The sequence below is a fragment of the Artemia franciscana genome, chromosome 19 (genome assembly GCF_032884065.1).
Source record: "Artemia franciscana chromosome 19, ASM3288406v1, whole genome shotgun sequence".
In the NCBI taxonomy this organism is placed as follows: Eukaryota; Metazoa; Arthropoda; class Branchiopoda; order Anostraca; family Artemiidae; genus Artemia; species Artemia franciscana.
Genome location: NC_088881.1, coordinates 14,978,386 through 15,005,992, shown reverse-complemented (window position 1 = coordinate 15,005,992; position 27,607 = coordinate 14,978,386). Strand labels below are relative to the sequence as shown.

The window sequence follows — 27,607 nt, the reverse complement described above, 5'->3', positions numbered from 1 at the left end:
CTATCAAATGATTTATGGTTGTAGTCTACGGTTGTTACGTCATTCATCCTCTTGTATATGAAGATGCAGTTTTTGTCAAAAAATTGGTTTTAATTTAATATTGTGCTTTGTTAATTACAAAAGGCACTAGACATAACATTTTCCTGCCAAAGAAGGGCTTAAACAGCTCTCTATGACATTCCAGTACCCCACTAGCACTGAAGAAGGAAAAAAAAAGAAAAAATGACACATCAGTGTTACCCTTACAAAAGAGTATTTATTTTATTGCTCAGGCCAGGAAAGTGTAAGGTTCCTGAATAGGGTTTTTAGCCCGGACAATTCCAATGTGAACTCTTTTCCGATCCCATCCCATTTTTAGTGGTTTAACAGTATTTTTCGAAATTCTCTTAAATTTGTTTTCAAAATGGCATTTTACCATTAAGCTTAATTTAGTTAATAGTTAATATTCCTGAATCAGCGAGAATTTTTTTTATCTCACTTGTCTTTTTTTGGTACTTGTGTATTATAGCCACCACACTCAAGTTGTGTTGAGGAGTGAAGTTAGATTAATGCTAATGAAATAAAACAAAATATAATGAAAATATAATGTCTTATCAACAAAATTATGAAAAATACAACTTAGAAATATGTGCCCAGAACGCAGAAATGTCACTAAGAATCGCATTGAAATAAGCTCTGCCTTCTGCCGTTACTGCCACCCGCCAAATGTCTGCTAGGTATGATTTTAAATGATGACGGGCTTTAATTTGGTGCCATTTATTCCTCCAGTTCGTGGAATCCGAATTTCTCTCTACTTTTTGGGTAGACGCGCCAGTTTCTGAGCCGAGAATTTTTTTTTGTTTTAAAAACTCTAATTGCCTCTTCTTTAGTCCTTAGCAAATCCCAAACTGTCATTTTAACATCCATGGTCAGACACTATACAGATCGCAAACTGTATGAATTTTATGCCATGGTTGGAAAAATCGATTCTACTCAGAGAAAGACCTTGAGTGTGGTGGCTATAAGACACAAGTACTGTTTTATTTACAATGCACTTTTTAATTTATGATTGCTTTGGGGTGTGTCCCGTTCCTTGCTAGGTACCTGAATAGGGTTTTTGGCCAGGATACACTTCTCATTTCGATCCGCTCCCATTTTTTGAGATTTAAGGCTATTTTTCAAAATTCCATTAAATTTGTTTTCAAAATGACGTTTTACCATTAAAACTAATATAGATAATAGTTACTATTCATGAATCAATGCGCCCTTTTTGTTTCAATCCGATCCTATTTTAGGATTTTAAGGCTATTTTTTGAAATTCCCTTAAATTTGTTTTCAAAATGGCATATTACCATTAAGACTAATATGGATAATAGTTACTATTCCTGAATCAATGTAGTGGTTATAAGACTATAAGACACAAGTACCGTTTTTTTTTTACAATGCGCTTTTTAATGTATGGTCGCTAAGGGTTGTGGTTCGTTCCTCGCTAGGGTGCCTGAATAGGATTTTCGGCCAGGACACACTTCTTGTTTCAATCTGATCCCATTTTTAGAGGTTTCAGGCTATTTTTTAAAATTCCCTTAAATTTGTTTTCAAAATGACATTTTACCATTAAGACTAATATTCCTGAATCAATTTGCATTTTTTATTTCTATCCGATTCCATTTTTAGGGGTTTAAGGCATTTTTCAAAACTCTCGTGTATGTGAATGTGTGCTTATTTACGTTTCAATGGTATTAATATGTTTTTCCTAAATATTTAGATCCGTGTTTACGTGAGGGCAAATGGTCGTTGATAGAGCGGAACTGCTGAATCGTGAGCTACTTATAAAAACGCTCAAAGCAGGTCAAGAGAGTTTGCAGAAAGAGGTTAAAAGGATACGTACAGCATGGCACACAGAAAAAAACTTGAATAATCAATTAAAAAGAGCATCTGAAAGAAAAGTCAAGGAAGAAGTGGAGAAAGAATGTTTAAAGTGGGAAACACAGCTAGCAGAAATGAAAAGAAGGTAAGATTTCACTTTTATACACTTTTTTTTAAACTGACAAAACAAGAAATGCTTATCTTTTCATGAATGTCTAAGAAATTTTCCTACGGTAAAATATTTCCTTTGCATCACAGATAGTACCTAGATTGTATTCAAACTTAATATTAATCGCTGATGTCACCTATTAATTTATTTATTTACCATGGATGTAGTTAGGGAGTTTTCCTGGGGGAATGGGGGACAACCTGTAAATTAGGGAGGGTATCTTTAGAGCCTTCAGTCGAACTTATTTTCGCTCACTTTTGGGGGTTTTATACGGGAAGAAGGTGATTGGCTTTCTTCCCACTGGTCCCTCCCCTGTTAGATACATCCTTGCTATCCAAAATGTACATGTAGTCAAGACAAAATACGCCTTTGACCCGGCATTTGAGCAACAGAAATGTTTTTGGCATTGAAATATTCAGAAAAAAATTGCTGAGTAAAATATCCAAAATTAGCAAAATCGACAAACAAAAGAGGAAAAATGTTTTGTGTAAGAATGTAGGCAAAACTGAAAATATAAGATATGTGAATTTAAGTTGGGTAGGGGTATTCAAATGGACTCTTACTAAACATGTGCTGTATTGATCGCTTCCCCAGGAATACGTTGTATATGGTTAAATTAGACTATTGCCGAGATGTCGGTAATATTATACTTAAAATTATGTCTTAGAGGGTTATGACATTCCATCTAGGAAAGAAAGGTCAGAAAAGAATTGTCTGAATTCGCTTAGGTATAAGAAATATATAATAGCAGCATAGAAACAACGTCTAGGTACACTATGTAGGGAGAAGAAAATTCATTAAAAAAAGGGGTAAATGTCTCTTAAATTAATGGCTGAAAAGGCAAATTAATGGCTATAAAATTCCATTTGGGCCCCGTATTAATCATTTAAAAGGTGAGAAATCAAATGTATGAATGGGGTAAGATAATATTCTGTTTATACTCCATAAAACAAGTTACAAAAGGCATTAGCATCATGAACGCTCCCAGCGGCATAGAAACCCCCTGAAAATGCCATGTAGTGAGCTGCCCTAGGAAATGCGATATGAAAAATACACCATACTGGAAGAGCTAGAGACTTCCTGAAGAGGGGGAGAAGGGCTTCCTATGGAGGGGGATGAAAAATGAGAGTCTAAATTTGTACAGTATTCGGTGGATTGAGTTCTTATCAATTCAAGTCTGTAGAGACCAACGATGACATTAGAGTTGAAAAGTTCCATCACTTAGCGCCCCATTTACACCCTAGGCAAGGTGAGAAGGGGTAAAAATACAATTTTTTTAATGATTCAATAACTATACTAAAATAATTCATGTCGACTTGACAACCGGCTACGAACAAAATTCACTGTCAGAGTTCCAGTTCACTGTCAGAGTTCAAAGAGTGAAGAGCTAAACCAGTTTTCAATTGGATCGGATATAGTCCTTGCTGAGAATTTGATGAACTTGCGTGAATAACCAAGCACATATTACGAACGTGAGTACTTTTGGGGCGGCAAATTGGAAAATTCTGTTGTTGGAATTTGTTACCTGTAGTGTCCCCCCCCCCAATGTGACTGAAGATCATAAAATGGAAAATACAAACCGTTCGATCTTGTCCTAGCTTCATTTCAGGGATACCCCCTATGACCATCAATAGTTATTAAAACCACCAAAGACCAGAAAAATCAAGCTAGATATCTAGTCTTTTGCTATGGCACCCACTCTGAGCATAATATAGCTGAAGCACATATCCGCAACTGGAATGACCATTTTAAAGAAGCTTGTGCGAGGACAGATAAAGATGTAAATAAGACTTTTGAAGAGCAGCGCTTATTCCCTGATATATTCAAGACTCTAAGTAAAACCTACTTATCACTTCCCGTTAAAACTAAGGGAAAATCCAGCCTAGCATCATTAACTCCAACTTCTGCAACAGTATTAACTTTAAAAGAAATAATAAATGAATCTCAAGAGGAACTAATGAACACTAAGTCTAACCTAATGAATGATATTTCTCGTGTCGTATCAAATACAATGAAAGATCGCCGAGCTTCGGAAATTATCAGTGAAGATATTGTGAACGAAGTTTATAATTCGATTTCCTTGAATATAAAGCCGAATTTGAAAAAATTGAAACAACCCTTCAAAAACTTTATAATGCAGTGAACTTGCTTGAAAATAAAATTTCTAAATTAGAAGACAAGTTTGACCAACTAGAGCAGGATACCTTACTTGATACCTTAATTTTCTACGGTGTGAAACCAAACCCCAATGTGGAACTCAGAGAAAATCTTAATGGAGTGATAACGCAAATAATGGACTTGCAAGATTTTTAAAAAATGGACCTCTTAAAGGTTAATCGATTCCGCATGAAGGCTACTCAAACTGAAAATGTGAAAATCGCCCCAGTTCTAGTAAAATTTTCAAGTTTAGATGCTGCTCGTAAAGTGTTTGCAGCAAAAAGTAAGTTTGCAAAGTCAGGTGTATTTGTTTTAGAAAACCTAACTAAGAAGCGTCGGGATCTATTAAACGCGGCTCGTAGCACCTTTGGCCCAAGAAGTGTTTGATCTGATCATGGACAAGTTCTAGCCAAAGTTGCTGGTGAAACTCGTATACGTAAAATAAATTATTTGCATGAGTGTATTAGTATGTGACTGGTTAATATTTTCTTGATGCGTATCCTTTCCTAAGTCATTCTTTTTTACAATTTCTTTTTATTTCGTTTCATTTTTTTATTTTATTTACCTTATTTTTTTTTCTTCCATGCTCGTGATTCATCCCGATAATACCTTCTGTGCTATTAATTATTTACGTGTTTGTTTTGAAGGTATCTTTGAGTCACAATTTATAGAAATTAGAGTTAATGGTATCGATATAATCATAGAAAATATTTATCGTTCTCCTAGTGGTGCGGTTTCGCTGTTTCTTTGGAATCTTGAGGAAATACTTGACATAATATTGAAACGTCCGTGTCAGTTAATCATGATGGGTGACTTTAATATAAATTTGATGGATTTAAATTCTTCGGCTTCAGTTGATTTTCTTTCAACCATGCTTGCCGAAGGAACTCTACCAACTACATCCATCCCCACATGAGTAACTAATGTTACAGCTTCTTTGATCGACAACATCTTCTCTACGCTTAGCTTAAAGGAAAACTCAATTTTAGTTACTCATATCTCCGATCATTTTCCCATATATTCTCGTTTCAGTTTTAATCGGGGACAGAATAACCGGGCTCAAGTGTTTGATTCCTATTCTATTAGGTTTGGTGAGAATGAGTTATCTCTTCTTGGTTCTAAATAAGCGAAAATTTCGTGGAGCCTATTTGATAATGATGAGGATTTTTCTTGTTTATTTGAGTCGTTTTATGGAACCATAAAAGAGGCTATTTTTAGCATTTGTGAAGTACTACCTTCTAATCGTAGGTCTAAAAGGATTGTTCCTCTAATCCCATGGATGACATCCGGACTTCTCAAAAGCTGGAGAAGGAAAAATAATCTCTGGAGGTCTTATAAATGCGCTACACTTTCAGCAAGTGCTATTCGTCTTTGTCAATTCAAGATTTACCGGGTTATATATAATTCCTTGTGTAGGAAAGCCAAATCTCTCTATTAACTAAATAATTTTGCTGCGTGTGACAAGGATATTCGTAAAACTTGGAATATAAGAAATTCAAACGTGCTCGGATTATTGTTCTGTATAAAGGTAGACCAAGAAATGATCCAGCAAATTATCGATCAATTTCAATTTTATCAGTATTTAGTAAAATCTTCGAAAAGGCTATGCTTTCTCGTCTCCTTAAATTTCTAAAATCTAAAAAGTTTCTTCATGATTTTCAATTTGGTTTCCGAATGAAGAACTCCACTGAGCATGCCTGTATGACCCTTTGGAATTTTATACATTCTGCATTGGATTTGGGATTAATTCCAGCTGCTATATTCCTGGATATTCGCAAGGCATCCGATTCCTTAACCCATGAAATTCTTCTATCGAAGATGTCTCATTTTGGCATTAGGGGTAATGTATTTTCTATGTTTCAATCTTATTTGAATGATAGGTTAATTTCTGTCTATCCACTTTTCCGTTCACCCTCACAAGTGAATTTTGGCGTCCCTCAGGGATCAGTTTTAGGGCCAGTGCTATTTTTGATTTATGTAAATGATCTTTTTTACGCAGTAAAAAAGCAGAAACCTATTAATTGCTGTAGACTCTGTCATCCTACTTCCCTTGCCCATAGTGCCAGCTATAGTTCGCTATCCTCTGTTGTCCTTGTTTGTTTTGCTGATGATAGCACACTTGGCACTTCGGGAAACTGTGAATCCGAGCTTCGACCAAATTTGGAATACTTGTTGAAGAGAGTAATTTCATGGATGGATGCTAATTATCTTCCCTAAATTATTCCAAGTCCAGTTTTTTGATATTTTCGCATGTTTCTCAGATTTATCCCCAGTTATCAGAAATTTATCAGCCAAATAGGATAATTCATAGATCTAAAGATCGATATGTTCGTTTTTTGGGCATTCTTGCTGATGAAAACTTGTCTTTCAAGCGTCACATTGATTTGATTAAAATGAAGATATGCAGGAGTCTCAGTATTCTAAGAAAACTTAAACATATTTTCCCTGGATCAATTTTGGAAATCCTTTTTCACTCTTGATCCAATCTTACGTTTCCTACTGTCCAATTGTATGGATGTCAACCTTTCCTTCACTGTTAAAACCACTTTCTAAGATTTATAATAAAGCTATAAACCTCATTATGGAAACTAACCGTTCAAGAGTTATCCCATTACTTGATCTCGAGTCACTGTATATTCTTTCGTGTGCATGTTTTACTTTTTCTCAGCTTCATGGTGACCTCCCCCATCCCCTAAGTGTTCCGCCATCTTTCACCTCTGATCAGAATAATTACATTCGCAATACCAAAAATCATATTCGAGTTCCTTTTACTCCTTGTGTAAGGTCAGAATTTAATCCTTTAATTGCGAGTCACATTGTATGGAATAAGTTGCCCGAATCGGCTCGTAGGTGCCACTCATTCGGTTTGTTCAAAAAAAATTATTATAATTGTTTGGCTTCTTAGAAATTATTTTATCTATTTTTATATGTGTGTATGTATGTATATGTATATATATATTTGCTTGTTATTTCATTGGAGTCTATTTTATCTACTGATCTACATAATTAATTTAGTCTATTCAATCTATTAGTCTATTTAGTTTTGTTTTCTATATTTTATCTAATTTTCTTCTCTTTTTTGCTCTTCTCTCTGTGAGTAAATGATTATTTAATTTTTTTTCTTCCTTTCTTCTCTGAGTAAGTGACTCGTTCATTTCCCCCCTTTGTTACAGGCCAAAGAGCCTTTGGGGGAATAGTAAAAATGTAATATTGTATGTGTGTTTCGTGATGAATAAAATCTTATCTTAGTACACTTTTACTAAATTAAACAACTAACCAAATTAACGCTGAAATAAACACAAGTAAAGGACAACAAAAAAGATAGTAATAATACCAATAATTAGTGAATAATAAATTGGAAACCCAAATTCCCCTGGAACGTCTCCACATGCAGAATTTAGTTGGTAAAGAGAAAGTAAGAGTAATAAAAATAAATTTTTATGGGAATTCGGTCAAATTCCCCCAGTGTAAAATTTTTATACGTGCATGTGGATAATAAATTAAATTAATGCATCAAAGATGTAAAATTAACTAACAAGCACAGTTAGCAAGCACGTCTCATGGCTAGGAATTGAAAAGACTTCCGAGGAAGGCTTTTTGGAGTGGGTCTGCAAGGTGGCTTTGAATTTCTGCTGGGTAGCGAGCATAATTTTTTTATTCCATCCTCACGAAAGGGTACACGCCATGTTTCTTCCTTCTTTTTTTTTGCTTGACATCCAACAGGTTTCGCTGCTAGTATATTCATAATTTGATTAAAATTTGTGACCATCCTGAGATAATCTAGATTCTCCATGGGCAGAATTTACCGGATTTAATAAATGGGTATTGGCTATATCGGAGGGAGTTGCATCAGTAAATAGTAATAAGGCTTCAGTGTAGTTTTTATGTCACGGTGGTCACAGAAACTTTGGAGAGGGTTCCTTTAATTGGAAAATGCAGGTGAATTATGGTCAAACATTTTTTTTCTCTATCAGTTTGAATCTTAAGACAGAGGAGTCCGTGAGTCCTTGGGACAGAAGGAAGCTAATGTAAAAAAAAAATACCGAACAAAGCCCAATCCCGCAAAAAATTAGGCCTGAGCAAGCGCCAAAATTCTTTTTCTTGATCAGCTCAAAACTTATATCCTTATATTATCATCGACTCCCCCGAAATGTGGGTGACAAAGGGTCAGAACGAGGTAAAAAAAAATTCTTTTCTCCAGCCACTTGTTATGGAAGGATGATTATAGAAACTTGGGAGGGGGCTCATTCGATTGCAGATTGAATATTCTAAGTGTTCTTCATAAGGAAGTGATTCGAAGGCAATCAGCCTTCATCTCATACACCTCTCTGCCACTCAGTGATATTTGGATCCAGATTTTGAGAATGTAATTATGTTTAGAAACATGTAAAATTCTAATATGTATACCTTCACAGACAGGCCTGTGGATAAAGATTAAAATACTGGAAGCTGTAAGAGTGACGGCGGCCAACAATGGCTCTGAAACGTGGGCACTTCAAAAAAAGAGAGGAAAATTCGTTAAATGTTCCATAGAGGAATTCATCCCCGAATAAGGTAGTAAGAGGTCTTAGCAAAGGATTTAAGAGTGATCGGGACTGCATAAGACGGGCTAAGGTATGGAGGTTTGAATAGATTGAGGGGAGAAGGAGCGTGTGCAAGTTGCGTTGGCTTCAGGCTGCTTGGTACTGCAGTGAGTTGTTAGTAGCAGTAGTAGCAGTAAAATCTAATCTGTACTACAAATTGGGCCAGTGCTCAATGTTATACTCAGATAATCTATCAAGCAGAGAATGTCCAAACCTTAAATCTGAGCAGTTGGCCCTAAGCAGGAAGTAAAGCTTCACTTATTTGTGGACTTTATTTATGGGCAAAAACCTCAAACCTTCAATATAAAATAAGTCATTGACATATCATAAAATTCGATGTTCAAAATCTAAATGATTCATGCCAGGATTCGTAATTGATTCCGGTGCCATCATCTCTTTAACTAACAAAACTAACTTTAACTAAAATAACATCTTTAACTAACATCATCGGGGCCTCGGAGGCCCCTTCCCTCAGCGTGCATACATACAGGCTCAATAAAGTAATAAAGCCACTTTTTTACTTCTTCTTATCCATGCTTTAATTAATGTCACTGATTTTTATTTGAAGTTTTATTTTTCCATCATCCCTTATACTTTAACTTTTTGTTTGTATTCTACATACTATAAACTGGGGTGTACACCTTATAAATTGCACATTCTTCACGAAAATCGATGCCGCTCCTCTGTTGAATTAAAAACAACTGACACAAGAATAATAGTTATTTAAATAATTAATGACTCAGATGTAAAACCTGATGTAGGTATGACTTCATACTGCTCAATCTAAAATAGTGATTTTTTGGAACATCTAACCAATCAGTAAGTAATCTGCCAAAACAATTAAAACACTGCATTGGTAATAACCTTCAACTGTTGTGTGAAGAAGTACATTAAATCAAGTTTCTGACAGGACTTGAATTTTGCCTTGGTAGCCAACTTTCTGTTCTATTACTACTACTAACAATTCAACGCAGTACTAAGCCACCTGATGCCAGCAGAGCAACGTACGCTCCTCTTCCATCGATGTATATATTCAAAGCCTCCCTCTTTACATCCACCCGGGAAGCTTCCATTTCCCTTAAATCTTCCCTTACGTTCATCCTCCAACCCTAAACAAGGACGACCTGCTTTTTGTTAATCCCTAGATGATTAACCGAAAAGGACAACCTTTGGCAATCTGTCACTCTTTATCCACAGAACGTGCCCTATCCATCTCAACCTTTCTCTCATTATAGCCCTAAGGGACCAGTTTTGGTTTCTCTTGCGCCCGGGGCCAAATCTTGATAAGGGCAACCCCTGTCTCTCAAAAAACTTTAAAGCCAAATTTTAACAAAAATTTCTTTTATAGACAAAATCAATTTCGATTTTTTAATGAAATAATTATTTCTTTGGTTATTTTTAACTTATTATTTAAATTATTTAATTGTTGAATTATCATTAATTATTTCAGTTTGATGATTTTACTTATTTTTCATTAATTAATTAATGATTTATTAATAATTCTCATTTATTAACTGTGCCATTTGTTTTGGACTTTTGCACCCCTAAAATACCTTCGCCCGTGACAAGTGCCCCCTCTGTCCCTCCCCTAAAACTGACTCTTCTTAGACAGCAGGATTGAACCACACTTTTCGTGCAGCCTACTGTTTGAAATACGGTTAGTCAGTTGGGTACCCAGAGCAATTCGTAGGGAATTTATCTGGAAAACATCTAGCAAATCTTCCTCTGTTTTTCGTAGCGCCCATGCTACAGAACCATATTTGACCATTGTCATCACTGTAGCTTCCAATTTTCTAATCTTGGTTCTCAGACTTATCTTCCTATTTTTCTGACCTTTTTTCAACAGTGAAAAAATATCCTGGGACCATGGCTATTCTGCTCTTGACATCTTCACTGCATCCATCGTCTTTAGTAATAAATAATTAAAAAAAAGTTTTTTCCGCAAATTGAGTTATTTAAAGAAAAGTAAAGAACTCCATTAAACAAAAAAGAGCAAAAATTAAATAAAATAATCTACCTAACGTAAAACTACCCTAAATCTGCATCGATAAATAAATGAAACCCAAAACGAACAGAAATTACAATAAATAACCAAATCAAACTCGAAACGAGCAGAAATTAACACGAGTAGGGCTGATAACCTCTATGCCTTCCCAAAGCCGGAACATATTTTGCATTTTACTAAAAAAAAAAGAAAAGAAATGAGAGTGCACTGTCAGTTTAATATACATATGCTCATATTTATTCCTTGGAATGTTAATAATATTTGATTTATTAAAGCTATTTAATGAAAAAACAAGTTTTTTTTAAACTGCAAGTAAGGAGCAACATTAAAACTTAAAACGAACATAAATTGTTCCGTATATGAAAGGGGTTTACCCCTCCTCAACACCTTGCTCTTTACGCTAAAGTTTGACTCTGTCATAACTCCACTTTTAAAACAATTAAAAAACTTTAGCGTAAAGAGCGAGGCGTTGAAGAGGGGACAACCCCTTTCATATACGGAAAAATTTCTGTTCGTTTTAAGTTTTAATGTTCCTCCTTACTTGCAGTTAAAAAAACTTGCTTTTTTATTTAATTTCTGAATTTCTTGAATTAACGCATGTTATGATTTTGGCTCACTGCACATGAATAAATAAAACGAAATTTGCATATATTTTTTTACTAAAAAGGGATGGGGGACGAGGCCTAGTTGCTCTCTAATTTTTGATTGTTTAAAAATGCAACCCGATTCTTTATTTTTTTTTTTTACGAACGCTTTCGCTAGCAATAAACATAGGTACCTTACGAATTAACTTACGTAACGGACTTCTATATTTGTGTGTTTTTATTACGTATATGAGGGGGTTTGGCCCCTTGTCAATGCCCCGCTCTTTACACTAAAGCTTGAATTTTGTCCCAAATCTTTCAGAATTACCCCTGGATCACAAAAGCCGTAGAATAAATAGTTGATATTACTGTAAATACTTTAGCGTAAAGAGCAAGGTATTTTGGGGGAGACGAACCCCTTATATACGTAATACTCTATGTTTGTTTTAAGTGTTGATGCTGCTCATTACTTCATGGATATTCTCTTCCCTCATGAAAAATTCTGCATTGGAAAGATTCCCCCAGTAATCCACTCCCCCGATTCACCCCCATCCCAACGCGAAAAAGTCCCCCTTAAAACGTCTGTACACTTCAGAATAACCATTAGTATATGTAAACAATGGTCAAAGTTTGTAACTTGCAGCCCATACCCCGGGGACTGTGGGGTATTAAGTCGTCCCCAAAGACATAATTATTAGGTTTTTGACTAAGCTGAATTGAATGACTATCTCAAAATTTTGATACAGCGACTTTGAGGAAAAATGTGTGGGGGAGGGGGAATGCCCTGAATGCCCTCCAATTATTTTGATCACTTAAAAAGGGCACTAGAACTTTAAATCTCGTTAGAATGAGCCCTCTCGTGACATTCTAGGACCAATGGGTCGATACGATGGCCTCTGGGAAAAAACAAACAAACATACAAACAAATAAAAACGCATCCGTGATCTGTCTTCTGGGGGAAAATACAAAATTCCACATTTTTATAGATAGGAGGTTGAAACTTCTACAGGTTTTTCAGGGTTTCTACAGGGTTTTCGGATACGCTGAATCTGATGGTGTGATTTTCGTTAAGATTCTATCACTTTTAGAGGTTGTTTTGTCCTATTTTCTAAAATAAGGCAATTTTTCTCAGGCACAGTTCGTTACCACGAACTGTTTGATAAAAGTGAAAACGCTATTTTTTTCCAGTAAAGTGCAAATTATCATCTCGCCTTGGGAAGGCGTAGGGGTTTTGTTAACCAATTCTAATTCAAAACGAGCAGAAATTGACATGAATAGGGCTGATGCCTTAATTGTACTAGTATAATAGCAGTTGCAGTAGTAGTAGGAACAGTAGTAGCAATAATAGTGTATCATTGGTAATAAAAGTAGAAACAGCAGTATTCATAGCAGTAGTAGCAGGTATATTTTGCCTTTTGATCAACTGAATATCCCACTCATGATACCCTTGAAGTTTCCTCTTGATAGGATAAGCCTTTCCAAAAATATTGCTGATACGCCCGTATCAGCAATCTGTATATTCATAGTATGTTTTGATTCAGTTCAACTTTTCTCTCAGCGTTTCCTCAGATTGTTATTCAATATCCTAAGGCCAAAGCAGTAGTTTTAGTGATAGAACGGATAGTAGTGATAGTACTTGAGGTAGCAGTAGAAGCAGCAGTACTTGTAGTGGTAGTAGTATGCAAACCTTGCCTTTTTGGTCAATTGATCATCTCCCTTACCTTTTTCTGAAAAATTCCAAATTAATATAATCAGTCACTCCTGAATTAAACCTTTTTGACAACCAATATACACATAACAGGTTTCGATTTATTTCAACATTCCCCTCAAAATTCCCTGAAAGACTAAATATAAGTCAAACATGCATAACTGTTCTCAGTAACATATATTATATGTAAACAATGAACAAATTGCATAACTTATACTCCTTGCCTTAAGGGCTTGGGGGGGGTTAACATCCCCGAAAGCATAAGTATTGAGTCATTCAACAATGCTGGAATAAATCGATGTCTCAAAACTTTGTTTGGATGTTTGTTTTGGAAATGATGGGAATGCGGGGGGGGGGGGTGACTTCTTTCAAAATACTTATCTCTTAAACAGGGCACTATAACTTTCAATTTCTGATAAAATGAGACCCATCTGAATTTAATACGACCACGCATTCTATAAAAAAAACTTATATAGCCCCTGGGCATGACTTGAAGCCCTTTCCCCCTGTGCTTTGTTTTTTTTTCAGCCCTGGAGCTATTGTTATGTGTTCTTTGAACTATTTTAAAGTTAGGGGGGATAGTTGACCTCCATCACTTTTGACTCTTAAAAGGGGACTAGAACTTCTAATTTCAACCTCTAAATTTTATACAACCAACCCTTGCATAAGGACCTAGAATGCCCCATAGCTTACAACCCTCACCCTTAGGCTCTGGAGGTTTGTATCGACCCTAAAAACCTTATTATATGGTCTTTTGACTATTTTGAATAAAAGGAGAAGAACACTCTTAAGAAGAACACTATAACTTCCAACTTCAAATCAAATGACCCTCATCTGAAGTTTATACGACCACCAATATGCCCCCAGGACATGGCTTACAACCCTATCCCCAGGGCATTGGAGGGTTTTGCCAACCCCAGAGGCATTGTTATATGTTCTTTGGACTATTTTGAGCAAAATCGCTATCTCCCTATTTCAATCAGATTCGTTCCGTGAAAAGAAGGGTAGTGGGTGGGGGGGGCTAGCTGACCTGCATTACTCTTGACTCTTAGAAGGGAACTAGAATTTCCGGTTTTCAACCAAATGAGTGTCCTCTAAATTTTATACAACCATCTCTTCCATGAAAACTTTAAATGCCCCCGGTGCATTTACAACCCTGACTTACAACCCTTACCCCCAAGCTCTAGGGGTTTGTTTCAAACCCAAAAGCCTTTTTGTACGACATTTGGAATATTTGAAATAAAATGTCTATCTCAAAATTTCTATTGCATGCATTTCGGAACAACACGACGTGTGTTTTGACGTGTGTGTCGGGGGGGGGGGGGGGGGGGGGCTTTGTTGCCCTTTGATAACTTTGAATCTTAAAAAGGGCACTAGATCTGCTGATTACTCATCTAATGAGCCCCACCGAAGTCTATATGAAACATTTTCTATAAAAACCTTATATGCCCCGAAGGCATAACTTACAACCCTTGCCCTGGGGGCTGTGAGGGTTTTCATCTTCAAAGACATAATTTCTGGACCTTTCAACTACGTTGAAAAAAAATGGCTATCAAAATTTTTATCGGAAGTGTTAGGGAAAATAATGGCCGTGGGGGCATTTGCCCTCCTTTCACTTTTGATTATTGAAAAAGGCACTAGTCCTCTCAATTTCCGATCGAATGAGCCTTTTTCTAAGTTTCTATGACAATGCTTTATATAAAAAAAAACCTTAATGTTCCCAAGGCGTAGCTTGCAGGCCTTGCCCTGAGGGCTGTAGGGGGGGAGAGTCGTTATCGTCAAAAACTTAATTTCCAGAACTTCCAGATACGTTGAACAAAATGGCTATATCACAATTTTGATTGGAAGTGTTTGAGGAAATTATGGGCCTGAGGGGGGGCTTTTGCCCACCGATAACTTTTGACTATTAAAAAGAGCACTAGCCCTCTCAATTCCTAATCGAGTGTGCCTTTTTTTAAGTTTCTACGGTAACGCTTTCTATAAAAACCTTATGTGAACCCAGGATATAACTTACAACCCTTGTCCTGAGGTCTCAGGGGGGGTGGTTGTCATCCTCAAAGACAAAACTTACGGATCTTTCAAGTACGTTGAATAAAATGGATATCTCACAATTTTGATTGGATGTGTTTGGTAAAATGGTGGGCGTGTTTAGTTGCCCTCAGATAACTTTCGACTATTAAAAACGGCACCAGCCCTTTCAAATTCTGATCGAATGAGCCCTTTTTGAAGTTTCTACGACAGCTCTTTCGATACGAAGTGCAGTGGTCTAAGACCAAAAACATAAATGAATAATACATTGCGCCAATATCGTTCGTTACTTAGACAGTGCTATTGTGCTGGCCAATGATTGAATAAAACATACAGGTTTTTTCAACTGAAAATAAGGAGCAACATTAAAATTGAAACCAAAAAGAAATTAATACGAATATGAGGGAGGTTGCCCCCTGCCCAATACCTCGCTCTTTACGCTAGAATTTGACTTTTTCTTCCAAATATTTAAGAATAGCTCCCGACACACAAGGGCCCGATTAATTAGAATAATAAGCTTTAAAAGGTTCTAATAAAAAGACTTTAGCGTACAAAGTGAAAAGAAAAAACAAACTGTTTTTTTTATATTTAATTTCTTATTGTTTTTATAGAATAATTTCGGGAAATCTAGATTCCCCTCAGTGGGATATTTCTTTACCCCACGGAAAGTTTTCCCATGGAAAGATCCTCAAACGTAGCCCCCTCCCGCCAGAAAATTCCACCAAAAAATATATGGATAGTTCCGAGTAACCAATGCTGTGTGTAAGCAATGGAAAAGTTCATAGCTTGCAGCCCTTCCCCCCGGGGGCTGTGGGGGTCAAGTCATCCTCAAAGACACAGTTATTAAATTGTTTGACTATGGTGAACAAAATGGCTATCTCAAAGCTTTGATCGGACGAATTTGGGAAGAAAGGGGGAGAGGGTGCCTAGCTGCCCATCAGTATTTTTGGTTACTTTAAAAGGGCACTAAGACTTTTGATTTCCAATAAAATGAGCTCTCTCCCGATCTTCTTGGATCATTGGTTCGACACAATTAGCCTTAGAAGAAAAAATCGAACAAAAAACCAAACACGCATCCCGTGGCCTTTCTTCTGCCAAAAAAAAACATGCAAAAATCAGCATTTTTGTATATAAGAACTAAAATACTCCATGATAAGGTTCTCTGATATGTTGACTCTAATGGTGTGGTTTTCATTTGATGTTTCGGGGGTGTTTACTTCTTTTTCAAAAATGGGGAAAATTTTCTCCAGCTCGTAAATTTTGGTGGGTGAAATTAACTTGATGAATTTTATATATTTTGAATAGGGATCAAAATTTGACTCTTTTGGTGTATCCATTGCTATCAAGACTCTGTTTCTTAGACTTTTGGCTATTATTGAGCCGCATCGCTTCTTACTTACAGGTCCACCACGAACATTTGGATACTACCTATGTAAGTGAATCTGTCGAAAAGATTGATCTTTTAGTTACCCAGCCTTACCTTTTCATCTTTACTTATTCCTAGCCCTAACGACCTAGTCTTCTTAATTGTAACTTTTAAACCCATTCTAGCAGATTGAACTCCCGAGGCATCTACAAGTTCATTAGTTTTTCTCACACTTTCATATAAAATCCTTAAATCAGGTTGCTTTCAAGTCTTTTGTCGATTAATACAAAACTGTAGCTTCATGCGTAAGGAAAACACTTTTAAGAAATGAATCTTAATCCAACAGTTCGTGGTAACGAACTGTAGTAAGGAGCGACCCGGCTCAATAGTAAACGAAACTCTAAAAAACGGAATTTTGATGCTAAAATATACACCAAAAGAATCAGATTTTCATGCTGATTTTAAATATATAAGTTTCATCAAATTTAGTCTTTGTCATCAAAAGTTACGAGCCTGAAAAAATTTGCCTTATTTTAAAAAATAGGGAAAAACACCCCTTAAAAGTCACAGAATCTTAACGAAAATCACACCATCGCATTCGGCGTATCAGAGAACCCTTTGGCAAATTTCCAAGCTCCTATCTAAAAAAATGTGGAATTTCGTATTTTTTGCCAGAAGACAAATCACGGGTGCGCGTTTATTTGTTTGTTTGTTTTTTGTTTTTTTTTCTTTTCCCCAGGGGTCATCCTATCGACCAAGTGGTCCTAGAATGTCGCAAAAGGGCTCATTCTAACGGAAATGAAAAGTTCTAGTGCCCTTTTTAAGTGACCAAAAAAATTGGAGGGCACCTAGGCCCCCTCCCACGCTCATTTTTTCTCCAAAGTCAACAGATCAAAATTTTGAGATAGCCATTTTGTTCCGCATAGTCGAAATTCTTAATAACTATGTCTTTGGGAATGACTTACTCCCCCACAGTCCTTGGGGGAGGGGCTGCAAGTTACAAACTTCGACCAGTGTTTACATATAATAATGGTTATTGGGAAGTGTACAGTCGTTTTCAGGGGATTTGCTTTGGGTTTTGGGGTTGAGGGAAGGGGGCTATGTGGGAGGATCTTTCCTTGGAGAAATATGTCATGGGAGAACAGAAATTCAATGAAAAGGGCGCAGGATTTTCTACTATAAAAAAAACAATGAAAAAATAAACATGGAAAAGTTTTTTCAATTGAAAGTAAAGAGTAGCATTGAAACTTAAAACGAACAGAGATTATTACGCATATGAGGGGTTCTAAAAATACTTTAGCATAAAGAGCGAGGTATTTAGGAGGAGATAAATATCTCGCTCTTTATGCTATAGTATTTTTAGTAATTTCAACTATTTATTCTACGGCCTTTCTGATTCAGGGGTTATTCTTAAAGAATTGGGACAAAACTTACGATTTAGTATAAAGAACGAGGTATTACTGAGGGTACAAACCCCCTCATATACATAATACAGATTAAAGAATATAAAAGTTTGTTACGTAAGTTAATTCTTAAGTTACGTATATTTTTTACTAATAAAAAATTCGTTAAAAATTAAAATTTATAGTTGCCTTTTTATGTAACCGAAAAATCGCATGGCAACTAGGCCTCTTTCCCCATCCCTTATTTCTCAAAATCATCTGATCAAAACTAAGAGAAAGCCATTTAGCCAAAAAAGGAATTAATTTGTAAATTTCATTTAATAATTTATGCGTGGAGAGCCAAAATCAAACATGTATTAATTCAAAAACGTTCAGAAGTTAGATAAAAAAACTAGTTTTTTTAAACTGAAAGTAAGGAGCGACATTAAAACTTAAAACGAACAGAAATTACTCCGTATATGAAATGGGTTGTCCCCTCCGAAATCCCTCGCTCTTTACGCTAAAGTTTGACTCTTTGCCACAATTCTTCTTTTTAAAACAATTAAAAGCTTTAGCGTAAAGAGCGAGGGATTGCGGAGGGGACAACCCATTTCATATACGGAGTAATTTCTGTTCGTTTTAAGTTTTAATGCCGCTCCTTACTTTCAGTGAAAAAAAACTAGTTTTTTTATGTAATTTCATGAGTAAACCGCAGAGGAAAGGCAGTGTGGTTCAGAGGTGATCGCATTGAATCAGTGATCCTAAAGGATCTGAAGGGCCTCATCTGATCGGAAATAATTTCTAGTGTTCTTTTTAAGTGACCAAAAATATTGGAGGGGAGCTAGCCCCTCTCCGACGACCTTTTCCCTCATAGTCATCTAGTGAAAATTTTGGTATTACCATTTTGCTCAGCATAGTCGAAAGATCTGGCAATCATGTCTTTGAGGAAGACTTAACCCCCATACTTTCCGAAGAATGGATGCAAACTATAAACTTCGTCCATTATTTACATATTGTATTGGTTTTAGGGAAGTATACAGATATTTTTCAGGGACAGGACTTTTTGGGTGGGTGTATTGCGTGGGAGAATCTTTCCGTGGAGTAATTTTCCGTTGGGGAATGGAATTTTCCATGGAAAGGGATCGGATTTCCAGGTATTCTTTAAAATAAGATTATAAATTAAATAAAAAAACTAGTTTTTTCAACTAAAAGTAAAGAGAAATATTAAAACTTAAAACGAATAGAAACTATTACGTATATGAGGATGCTGCCCCCTCCACAGTACCTCGCTCTTTACAATAACTTTTATTTTTGAACTTTTAAAAAAACTTATTATTTTAATAGTTATTCTTAAATAATAGGAACAGAAGTTCAAACTTTAGCACGAATAGCGAGTTATTGAGGAGGGAGCAGCCCCTCATACACGTAATAATTTCTGTTCGCTTAAAGTTTTAGTATTGCTCCTTACTTTCAGTTGAAAAAACTTGTGTTTTATGAGGAAAATATTGCACTTCAAAATAGGGATGAAATCTTCTAACTGACAGTGAAACAAATATAAAAATTTTTAACTGGATATTTTGAACATATATACAGTGTCCATCATCAGCATTAAAACAAGTTATACTGCTGATGATTGAAACTTTCCGTACACTGTATATGTTTTCGAAATATCCAGTTAAAATTTTTTTTATTTGTTTCACTGTCAATTAAAAGGTTTCATCCCTATTTTGAACTGTTATATTTTCGTCATGGAAAGGCAGTGTGGTCTTCAAAGTTATTTTTACTTTTTTTTATTCAAGTAGTACAAAATTAGTATATATGTAATGTGCTATACTGTTCTTCTTAAGATTAATTAAGAAAATTATGAAAATCCTCGTTGCGGTTTAAATAAAGGAATCTATTGATTTTGTCTTATCTTTTTTAGAAGTGAGTGTGAAAAGAATGAAGCCTTGCGAAGTCAAAAATTCCAATTACTTCGATCCTTTCGCGCTCAGCTGTCACGAGCCATTCACGACAAGGAGGGTGAGATAAGACAGCAAAAAGAGCACATTTGTCAAAAATGTTTTAGTGACAACTCTGGTAGCGAATTTGTTAATAAGTATTCAGAAGATATTCTATTGCGTAATAACAGATTGCTTCAAAAGGAAAAAGAATTTCTTGAAGACTTATTACAGGTAATCCATTTTTTCCTGGACTCATACCCCTTTCTCTTCGACCCTTGTTGTTTACTTTATTTCATACTAATCTTACTTCTTTTTAGTGTATCTTAACTCTGCTCCCTCTAAGGATAGATCCCCTCACGGAAATTCCCCCCCCCCAAAAAATTTTCTTCACAGAAAACCCCCTCCTTCCTCACGCATTAATATTGATTGTATTTTTAAATTATAATATATTTAAAAACTTTCCCCAAAAATTCCCCCACATGAAACTCCTTTGCAGAAAATCTCCACGTCCCCATTGAAATTTCACGTCACTTTCTAGAATTAAATAAAAAAAACTGTTTTTTTAAGTGAAAGTAAGGACCGACATTAAAGCTTAAAACGAACATAAATTACTCCATATATAAAAAAGGCATTTCCTCCTCAACATCCCACTCTTTACGCTAAAGTTTGACTCTTTTCTTAACTCTACTTTTTAAAACAGTAAGAAACTTTAACGTAAAGAGCGGGGAGTTGAGGAGGAAATGCCCCTCCTCCTTTATTTATTTAATCCTCCTTTTTTATTTAATTTCTGGACGTTTTTTGAATTAATGTATGTTTTAATCTTGGCTCTCCGCACATAAATAATTAAAACGAATGAAAACGATTTTTTGGCTAAATGGCTTCCTCATTGTTTTAATCGGAAGATTCTGAGAAAAAAGGAGCAGAGGAGGGGCCTAGTTGCCCTCCAATTTTTGATTACTTAAAAAGGCAACTAGAACTTCTAATTTTTTACGAACGTTTTGATTAGTAAAAAATGTGCTTAGCTTACGAATTAACATACGTAACGAACTTCTATTTTCGTATGTTTATAATGCGTATACGAGGGGGTTCGCCTTCTCGTCAATACCTCACTCTTTACACTAAAGCTCAAATTTTATCCCAATTCTTTAAGAATGACCACTGAATCACAAAGGCCATAGAATAAATGGTTGAATTTACTGAAAATACTTTATCTTAAAGAGCGAGGTATTACGAGGAGGTGAACCCCTCATATGCATTACAGTTTCTGTTCGTTTTGAGTTTTAATGCTGCTCATTACTTTAAGTTGAAAAAACTTTGCATATGTAATTTTTCTTTGTATTTTTTAAATAATGCTGGAAAATTCAACCCCCCTTCATTGAAATTCTCTTCCCCCATGACAATTCCTCCATGGAAAGATCAGCCCACGTAACCGCCCTCGATTCCCCCCAAACCCCCAAAAAAACAACCTGAAAGCGTCTGTACATTTCCCAATAACCATTACTATATATAAACACAGATCGAAGTTTGCAACCTGCAGCCCCTCCCACGGGGACTGTGGGGGAGTAAGTCGTCCCCAAAGACATAGCTATTAGGTTTTTTGACTATGGTGAATAAAATGGCTATCTCAAAATTTTGATCCGGTGACTTTGGGGGAAAAATGAGCATGGGAGGGGGCCTAGGTGCCCTCCAACATTTTTGGTCACTTATAAAGGGCACTAGAACTTTTAATTTCCGTTAGAATGAACCCTCTTGCGACGTTCTAGGACCACTGAGTTGATATGATCACCCCTAAAAAAAAACGCATCCGTAGTCTGTCTTATTGCAAAAAATACGAAATTCCACATTTTTTTTAGATAGGAGCTTGAAACTTCTACTAAAAGGTTCTCTGATACGCTGAATTTGATGATGTGATTTTCGTTAAGATTGTATTTTTAGGGGCTGTTTTGCCCTATTTTCTAAAACGAGGCAAATTTTCTGAGGTTCGTAACTTTTGATGGGTAAGACTAATTTTGATAAAATTTATATATTTAAAATAAGAATTAAAATGCGATTCTGTTGATGTAATATAGGCATTTTAATTTGTCATGAAATTAAATTGATTCCTTCGAGGTTGTGTTATATCAACGATCTATACAATATGGACAACAGATATTTTGGAGGAGCACTGATAGATTGTTGTGTGTGGGGGGGGGGAACATGTCTAAAGCATTCAAAAGTGTATTTTAAGCCCAAATTTCGTAACTCTCCAAGTGTCTTCAGAGAACCCTGTCTGAATGTCGACCGACATGTTCAAATCAAAAACGAATATTTTGTATCCCGTTCATACTAAATCATAAGGACAACAGACTGGAATTCCGAGTAGGCCTATGAGAGTTTTTAGACATGCCGGGTCTGATAATCAAGTGTTAATTTTTTAGCTCTCTCTACTTCTGAAAATGTTACCATTTACTACTGTGGCATTGTTCAGGGTATTGGAAACATTTATAAAAAAAAATATATCCTCTGGAGCCATTGCTGGAATATGGGGGGGTTGAATCAATGTTTCAGTTGATGGGTCTTTTTTGCAGAGACAAGTAGCAAGCTGTCACCCAGTCGTGCTGCGGTGGGGATCTAAACTCCGAACCCCGTATTGCCTAGTGGAGCATTAATCCTTAGTGCTACAACAGGGAATTGGAAGCATTCATAATTACTTACTTATCTCATTCCTTTGGGTCGATTGTTCTGCTTACCCCCCCTCCTTATGGCTAAATATACAGCTCACTATATATTTCCCCATTACAATAACTTTTTTCCTCGCTGTTAAAGTAGCCTTCCTGTTGGAAAACCTTAGTGTTTACCGTTATCCATTGTAGAATATAATAGAACATTATATTGTTGGCTAGATAATATCCGGGGAATAATGAACCTTAAATAATGAGATAAGAAAGAATCAATGATGGTTCAAAAGTAATTTTCAGAATTTTTTGCGGCTTTCTTCAAATGTGCCCTTGTACTTTAGGGTTACAAACGCTCATATACCAACGAAGTTGAAAAATACAGAAAAACATATAAACCAATACTTGAACATTTTCCACTTTTGGCACATATTTTTACGAATTCTGATTAGTCTTAGGGCAAATTCAGAAGGTATTTTTCGTTTTCACACAATTAAAGAAATCATTAAAACGCCGAATTATGTCTTTTACTATTACCTTTGAGAGAGACAACTGATTTACCCTCCCCCCCCAAATAGCCCAAGATGTAGTTCAATAACATTAATTCTAACTGCTAAAAATTATATAGTACCTTTAATTTGTACTGTTATCCTATTTTTGTTTAAAGAGTCATGGATCCATAACATAGCTAGCCTTAACGTGAACTGAGCAGTAAGACTTTTTCACACAAAAAAAAGAGAATAAATGTAAGCACATTAAAAAACGTTCCTTTTCACAGATGATGTAAAAAAATCGAAGAATTATTCCACTGCAATACAAAATGAATGATTTTTTTTCAGTTTAACTGTTCATACTACAGATTTGGAATAAAACACTGATAAACCTGAATGAAAATAACTGTAAATAAATTAAATTGATATAAATAAGATAAATTTATGTAAATAAATGCGAAATGAAATAAAAATGGAATAAAATGAACCTGAATACAAATAAAAAGTAAATTAGAGTAATTTTAGTCGTCTAAAATAAAAAATAAAACCCATTGTATACAATATTAAACAACTGCATTCATTTAATAGTTCTTTGGGGAAAATTCCTGGGACTACTTGAAGAATTTCTTTGAATAAATTTAGGTTTTGTTTAAATTTAGTTTTTTACTGTTTTAAAATGTAGAGTTAAGAGAAAGAGTCAAAATTTAGCGTAAAGAGCGGGGCGTTGAGGAGGAAAAGCCCTTTTCATATACGAAGTAATTTCTGTTCGTTTGAAGTTTTAATGTCGCTCCTTACTTTCATTTAAAAAAACATGTTTAATGAAGCTACGAATCAATTCGGTGATTTGACACTTCAACTGTAAAAAATACATAAAGTGAATTTAGTCGGATAGGGTTCTGAAGGGATTTTAAAGCCACTTGATTTGAAGGCCGCTTTAACGATAGGACGCTGCCCTAAGTGGCTGCCTTCATTGGTACTTGTGACGTTGAACTCAAGCAATCTCCAAATTTCTGTATGAGGGGTTGATCTCTCACGGAAGAACATCCCTGAGGTCTTTAGATTGCATAACCTTGGAGATACAAGATTGAAAATTTTTCTTTCAATATTTAACTATTTGAGACATTTTTTATTTCTTTCAATATTTAACTATTTGAGACATTTTTTATTGTATATTATTGTTTGCATAGGATTCACCTTTTTCTTGCACACCTTATTTTTAATTCCCATTCCGAAAACAAATTTGTGTAAACGTGCCTATTTATTTTTCCTTGTAAAGCCAGAGATCAAGAGTGTAAATGTTGAAATCTATCCCACCGAATCTGTTAAATCTATTTTATTGGCAGAAAAAAGGTACTTGTCAGTTATCCCGACCCCACTCAAGAAGTGAAGCTAGGTTAATGGTATTGACATATACCAAAACCTAATATAATGCGTTCTGGGCGGCCGCTCTTCCATAGTGCTGTGTTTCTATGTTGTAGCTGTGTTGTAGTTTCTATAATTTTGATGGACTGATGAATTTTGATTTAAATTTTGATGAAAATATAATATTCTAATAACAAAATTACGAAAACTACAACAGAGAATTATGGAAAGCAGGCCACCAAGAGCGCATTATATTAAATACCTAACCTATTCAACTCAATAATAAACGTTTACTTAAAATATACCTGTATAGTAGTTTATCTCACTGATACTATGGTAATTATCTCCAAATGTAGACAGATAAACCGGTTTTACTGAGATCAAGAACTTGAGTATGGTCGGGTAACTAACAAGTACCACAAAAAAACCTAAAAACATTGAGAGATTGACTGACCCTGTCAAATATTACGTCTTGCAGAGTCACGTATAAAAAATGGGGTTTCACACCATGTGAAACCCCAAAGTGGGGTTTCACACACACATATATATATATATATATATATATATATATATATATATATATATATATATATATATATATATATATATATATATATATATATATCAAACAGTTCGTGGTAACGAACTGTAGTAAGGAGCGATCCGGCTCAATAGTAACCAAAACTCTAAAAAATTGAATTTTGATATCAATAGCTACATCAAAAGAATCGCATTTTAATGCTGATTTTAAATATATAAGTTTCATCAAGTTTAGTCTTAGCCATCAAAAGTTACGAGCCTGAGAAAATTTGCCTTATTTAGGAAAATAGGGGGAAACATCCCCTAAAGGTCGTAGGATCTTAACGAAAATGACACCATCAGATTCAGCGTATCAGAGAACCCTACTGTAGAAGTTTCAAGCTCCTATCTACAAAAATGTGGAATTTTGCATTTTTTGCCCGAAGACAAATCACGGGTGCGTGTTTATTTGTTTGTTTGTTTTTTTTGTTTTTTTTTTCCCAGGGGTCATCGTATCGACCAAGTGGTCCTAGAATGTCGCAAGAGGGATCATTCTAACGGAAATGAAAAGTTCTAGTGCCCTTTTTAAGTGACCAAAAAAATTGGAGGGCATCTAGGCCCCCTCCCACGCTCATTTTTTTCCCAAAGTCAACGGATCAAAATTTTGAGATAGCCATTTTGTTTAGCATAGTCGAAAATCATAATAACTATGTTTTTGGGGATGACTTGCTCCCCCACAGCCCCTGGGGGAGGGGTTGCAAGTTACAAACTTCAACCAGTGTTTACATATAATAATGGTTATTGGAAAGTGTACAGACGTTTTCAGGGGGATTTTTTTGGTTTTGGGGGTAGGGTTGAGGGAGGGGGCTATGTGGGAGGATCTTTCCTTGGAGAAATATGCCATGGGGGAAAAAATTCAATGAAAAGGGCGCAGGACGAATCTGGTCACGTTAGAAAAAACGTCAAATTAAGAGCTTAATATACAATGCTGGGTGTTCGGAGCCTCTCTATTATGGAGTATAATTTGAAAATAACACAACTATACGAGCGATAAAACATATATACCACAACCATAACTAAACTAACGAAAGAACTGCTAAGAGATAACACAACTATAAAGCGAAAACAGGTGAAAACTAACGGGAAAATAAACGAACTAAGAGGTGGAAGGGGCCCAGAGAAAAAATATAATCCTTTTTCAATTTTGAGCCTAACTTCCGCAAAGGAGTAATAATGTCAGAAGCCCCGAAATACCGAATTATTTTCTTTTCAAACAGTTCGTGGTAAGGAACTGTAGTAAGGGGCGACCCGGCTCAATAGTAAACGAAACTCTAAAAAACGGAATTTTGATGCTAAAAGATACATCAAAAGATTCGAATTTTTACGCTGATTCTAAATATTAAGTTTCAATTAATTTAGTCTTTGTCATCAAAAGTTACGAGCCTGAGAAAATTTGCCCTATTTTGGAAAAAAGGGGGAAACATCCATTAAAAGTCACAGAATCTTAACGAAAATCACACTATCGCATTCGGTATATCAGAGAACTCTATAGCAAAAATTTCAAGCTCCTATCTAAAATATGTGGAATTTTGTATTTTTTGCCAGAAGACAAATCACGGGTGCGTGTTTATTTATTTGTTTTTTTTTTTTTTTTTTCCCAGGGGTCATCTTATCGACCAAGTGGTCCTAGGATGTCGCGAGAGGGCTCATTCTAACGGAAATGAAAAGTTCTAGTGCCTTTTTTAAGTGACCAAAAAATTGGAGGGCAAATAGGCCCCCTCCCATGCTCATTTTTTTCCAAAAGTAAACAGATTAAAATTTTAAGATAGCCATTTTGTTCAGCATAGTCGAAAACCATAATAACTATGTCTTTGGGAATGACTTACTCCCCCACAATCCCTGAGGGAGGGGCTGCAAGTTACAAACTTTGACCAGTGTTTACATATAGTAATGGTTATTGGGAAGTGTACAGACGTTTTCATGGGGATTTTTTGGTTTGGGGGGTGGGGTTGATGGGAGAGGGATTTGTGGGAGGATCTTTCCTTTGAGGAATATGTCACGGGGGAAGAAAAATTCAATGAAAAGGGCGCAGGATTTTCTAGCATTACTATAAAAAAAACAATGAAAAAATAAACATGAAAACGTTTTTTCAAATGAAAGTAAGGAATAGCATTGAAATTTAAAACGAACAGAGATTATTACGCATATGAGGGGTTCTAAAAATACTTTAGCATAAAGAGCGAGGTATTTAGGAGGAGATAGATACCTCGCTCTTGATGCTAAAATATTTTTAGTGATTTCAACTATTTATTCTACGGCCTTTTTGATTCAGGGGTCATTCTTAAAGAATTGGGACAAAACTTACGATTTAGTGTAAAGAGCGAGGTATTGACGAGGGTACAAACCCCCTCGTACACATAGTAAAAATATAAGAATATAAAAGTTTGTTACGTAAGTTAATTCTTAAGTTACGTATATTTTTTACTAATAAAAACGTTCGTTGAATATTAAAAGTTCTAGTAGTCTTTTTAAGTAACCGAAAAATTGGAGGGCAGCTAGGCCTCCTTCCCCACCCCTTATTTCTCAAAATCGTCTTATCAAAACTAAGAGAAAGCCATTTAGCCAAAAAAAAATTAATATACTAATTTCATTTCAATAATTTATGTGCGGAGAGCCAAAATCAAACATGCATTAATTCAAAAACGTTCAGAAATTAAATAAAAAAAACTAGTTTTTTTAACTGAAAGTAAGGAGCGACATTAAAACTTAAAACGAACAGAAATTACTCCGTATATGAAATGGGTTGTCCCC

General features: G+C 35.5%; 2 protein-coding genes across 4 annotated transcripts in view; one reads left to right on the top strand and one right to left on the bottom strand.

The window, feature by feature from the left end:
* The window catches only part of LOC136039322 (uncharacterized), a 72,482-nt gene extending 49,277 nt beyond the window's left edge, over nt 1-23,205 (bottom strand). The window contains exon 1 of the mRNA XM_065722945.1: nt 23,056-23,205. The gene's annotated coding sequence lies outside the window, so the exon portion shown is untranslated. The remainder of the gene's footprint in view (nt 1-23,055) is intronic.
* LOC136039321 (golgin subfamily B member 1-like) overlaps nt 1-27,607 on the top strand; it is a 283,865-nt gene that overhangs the window by 24,586 nt on the left and 231,672 nt on the right. For all 3 annotated transcript variants that reach the window (XM_065722941.1, XM_065722942.1, XM_065722940.1), the window contains exons 2-3: nt 1,745-1,990; nt 19,752-20,001. In XM_065722941.1, the coding sequence (XP_065579013.1) occupies nt 1,767-1,990; nt 19,752-20,001 (474 nt within the window). In that variant the 5' untranslated portion in view covers nt 1,745-1,766. The remainder of the gene's footprint in view (nt 1-1,744; nt 1,991-19,751; nt 20,002-27,607) is intronic.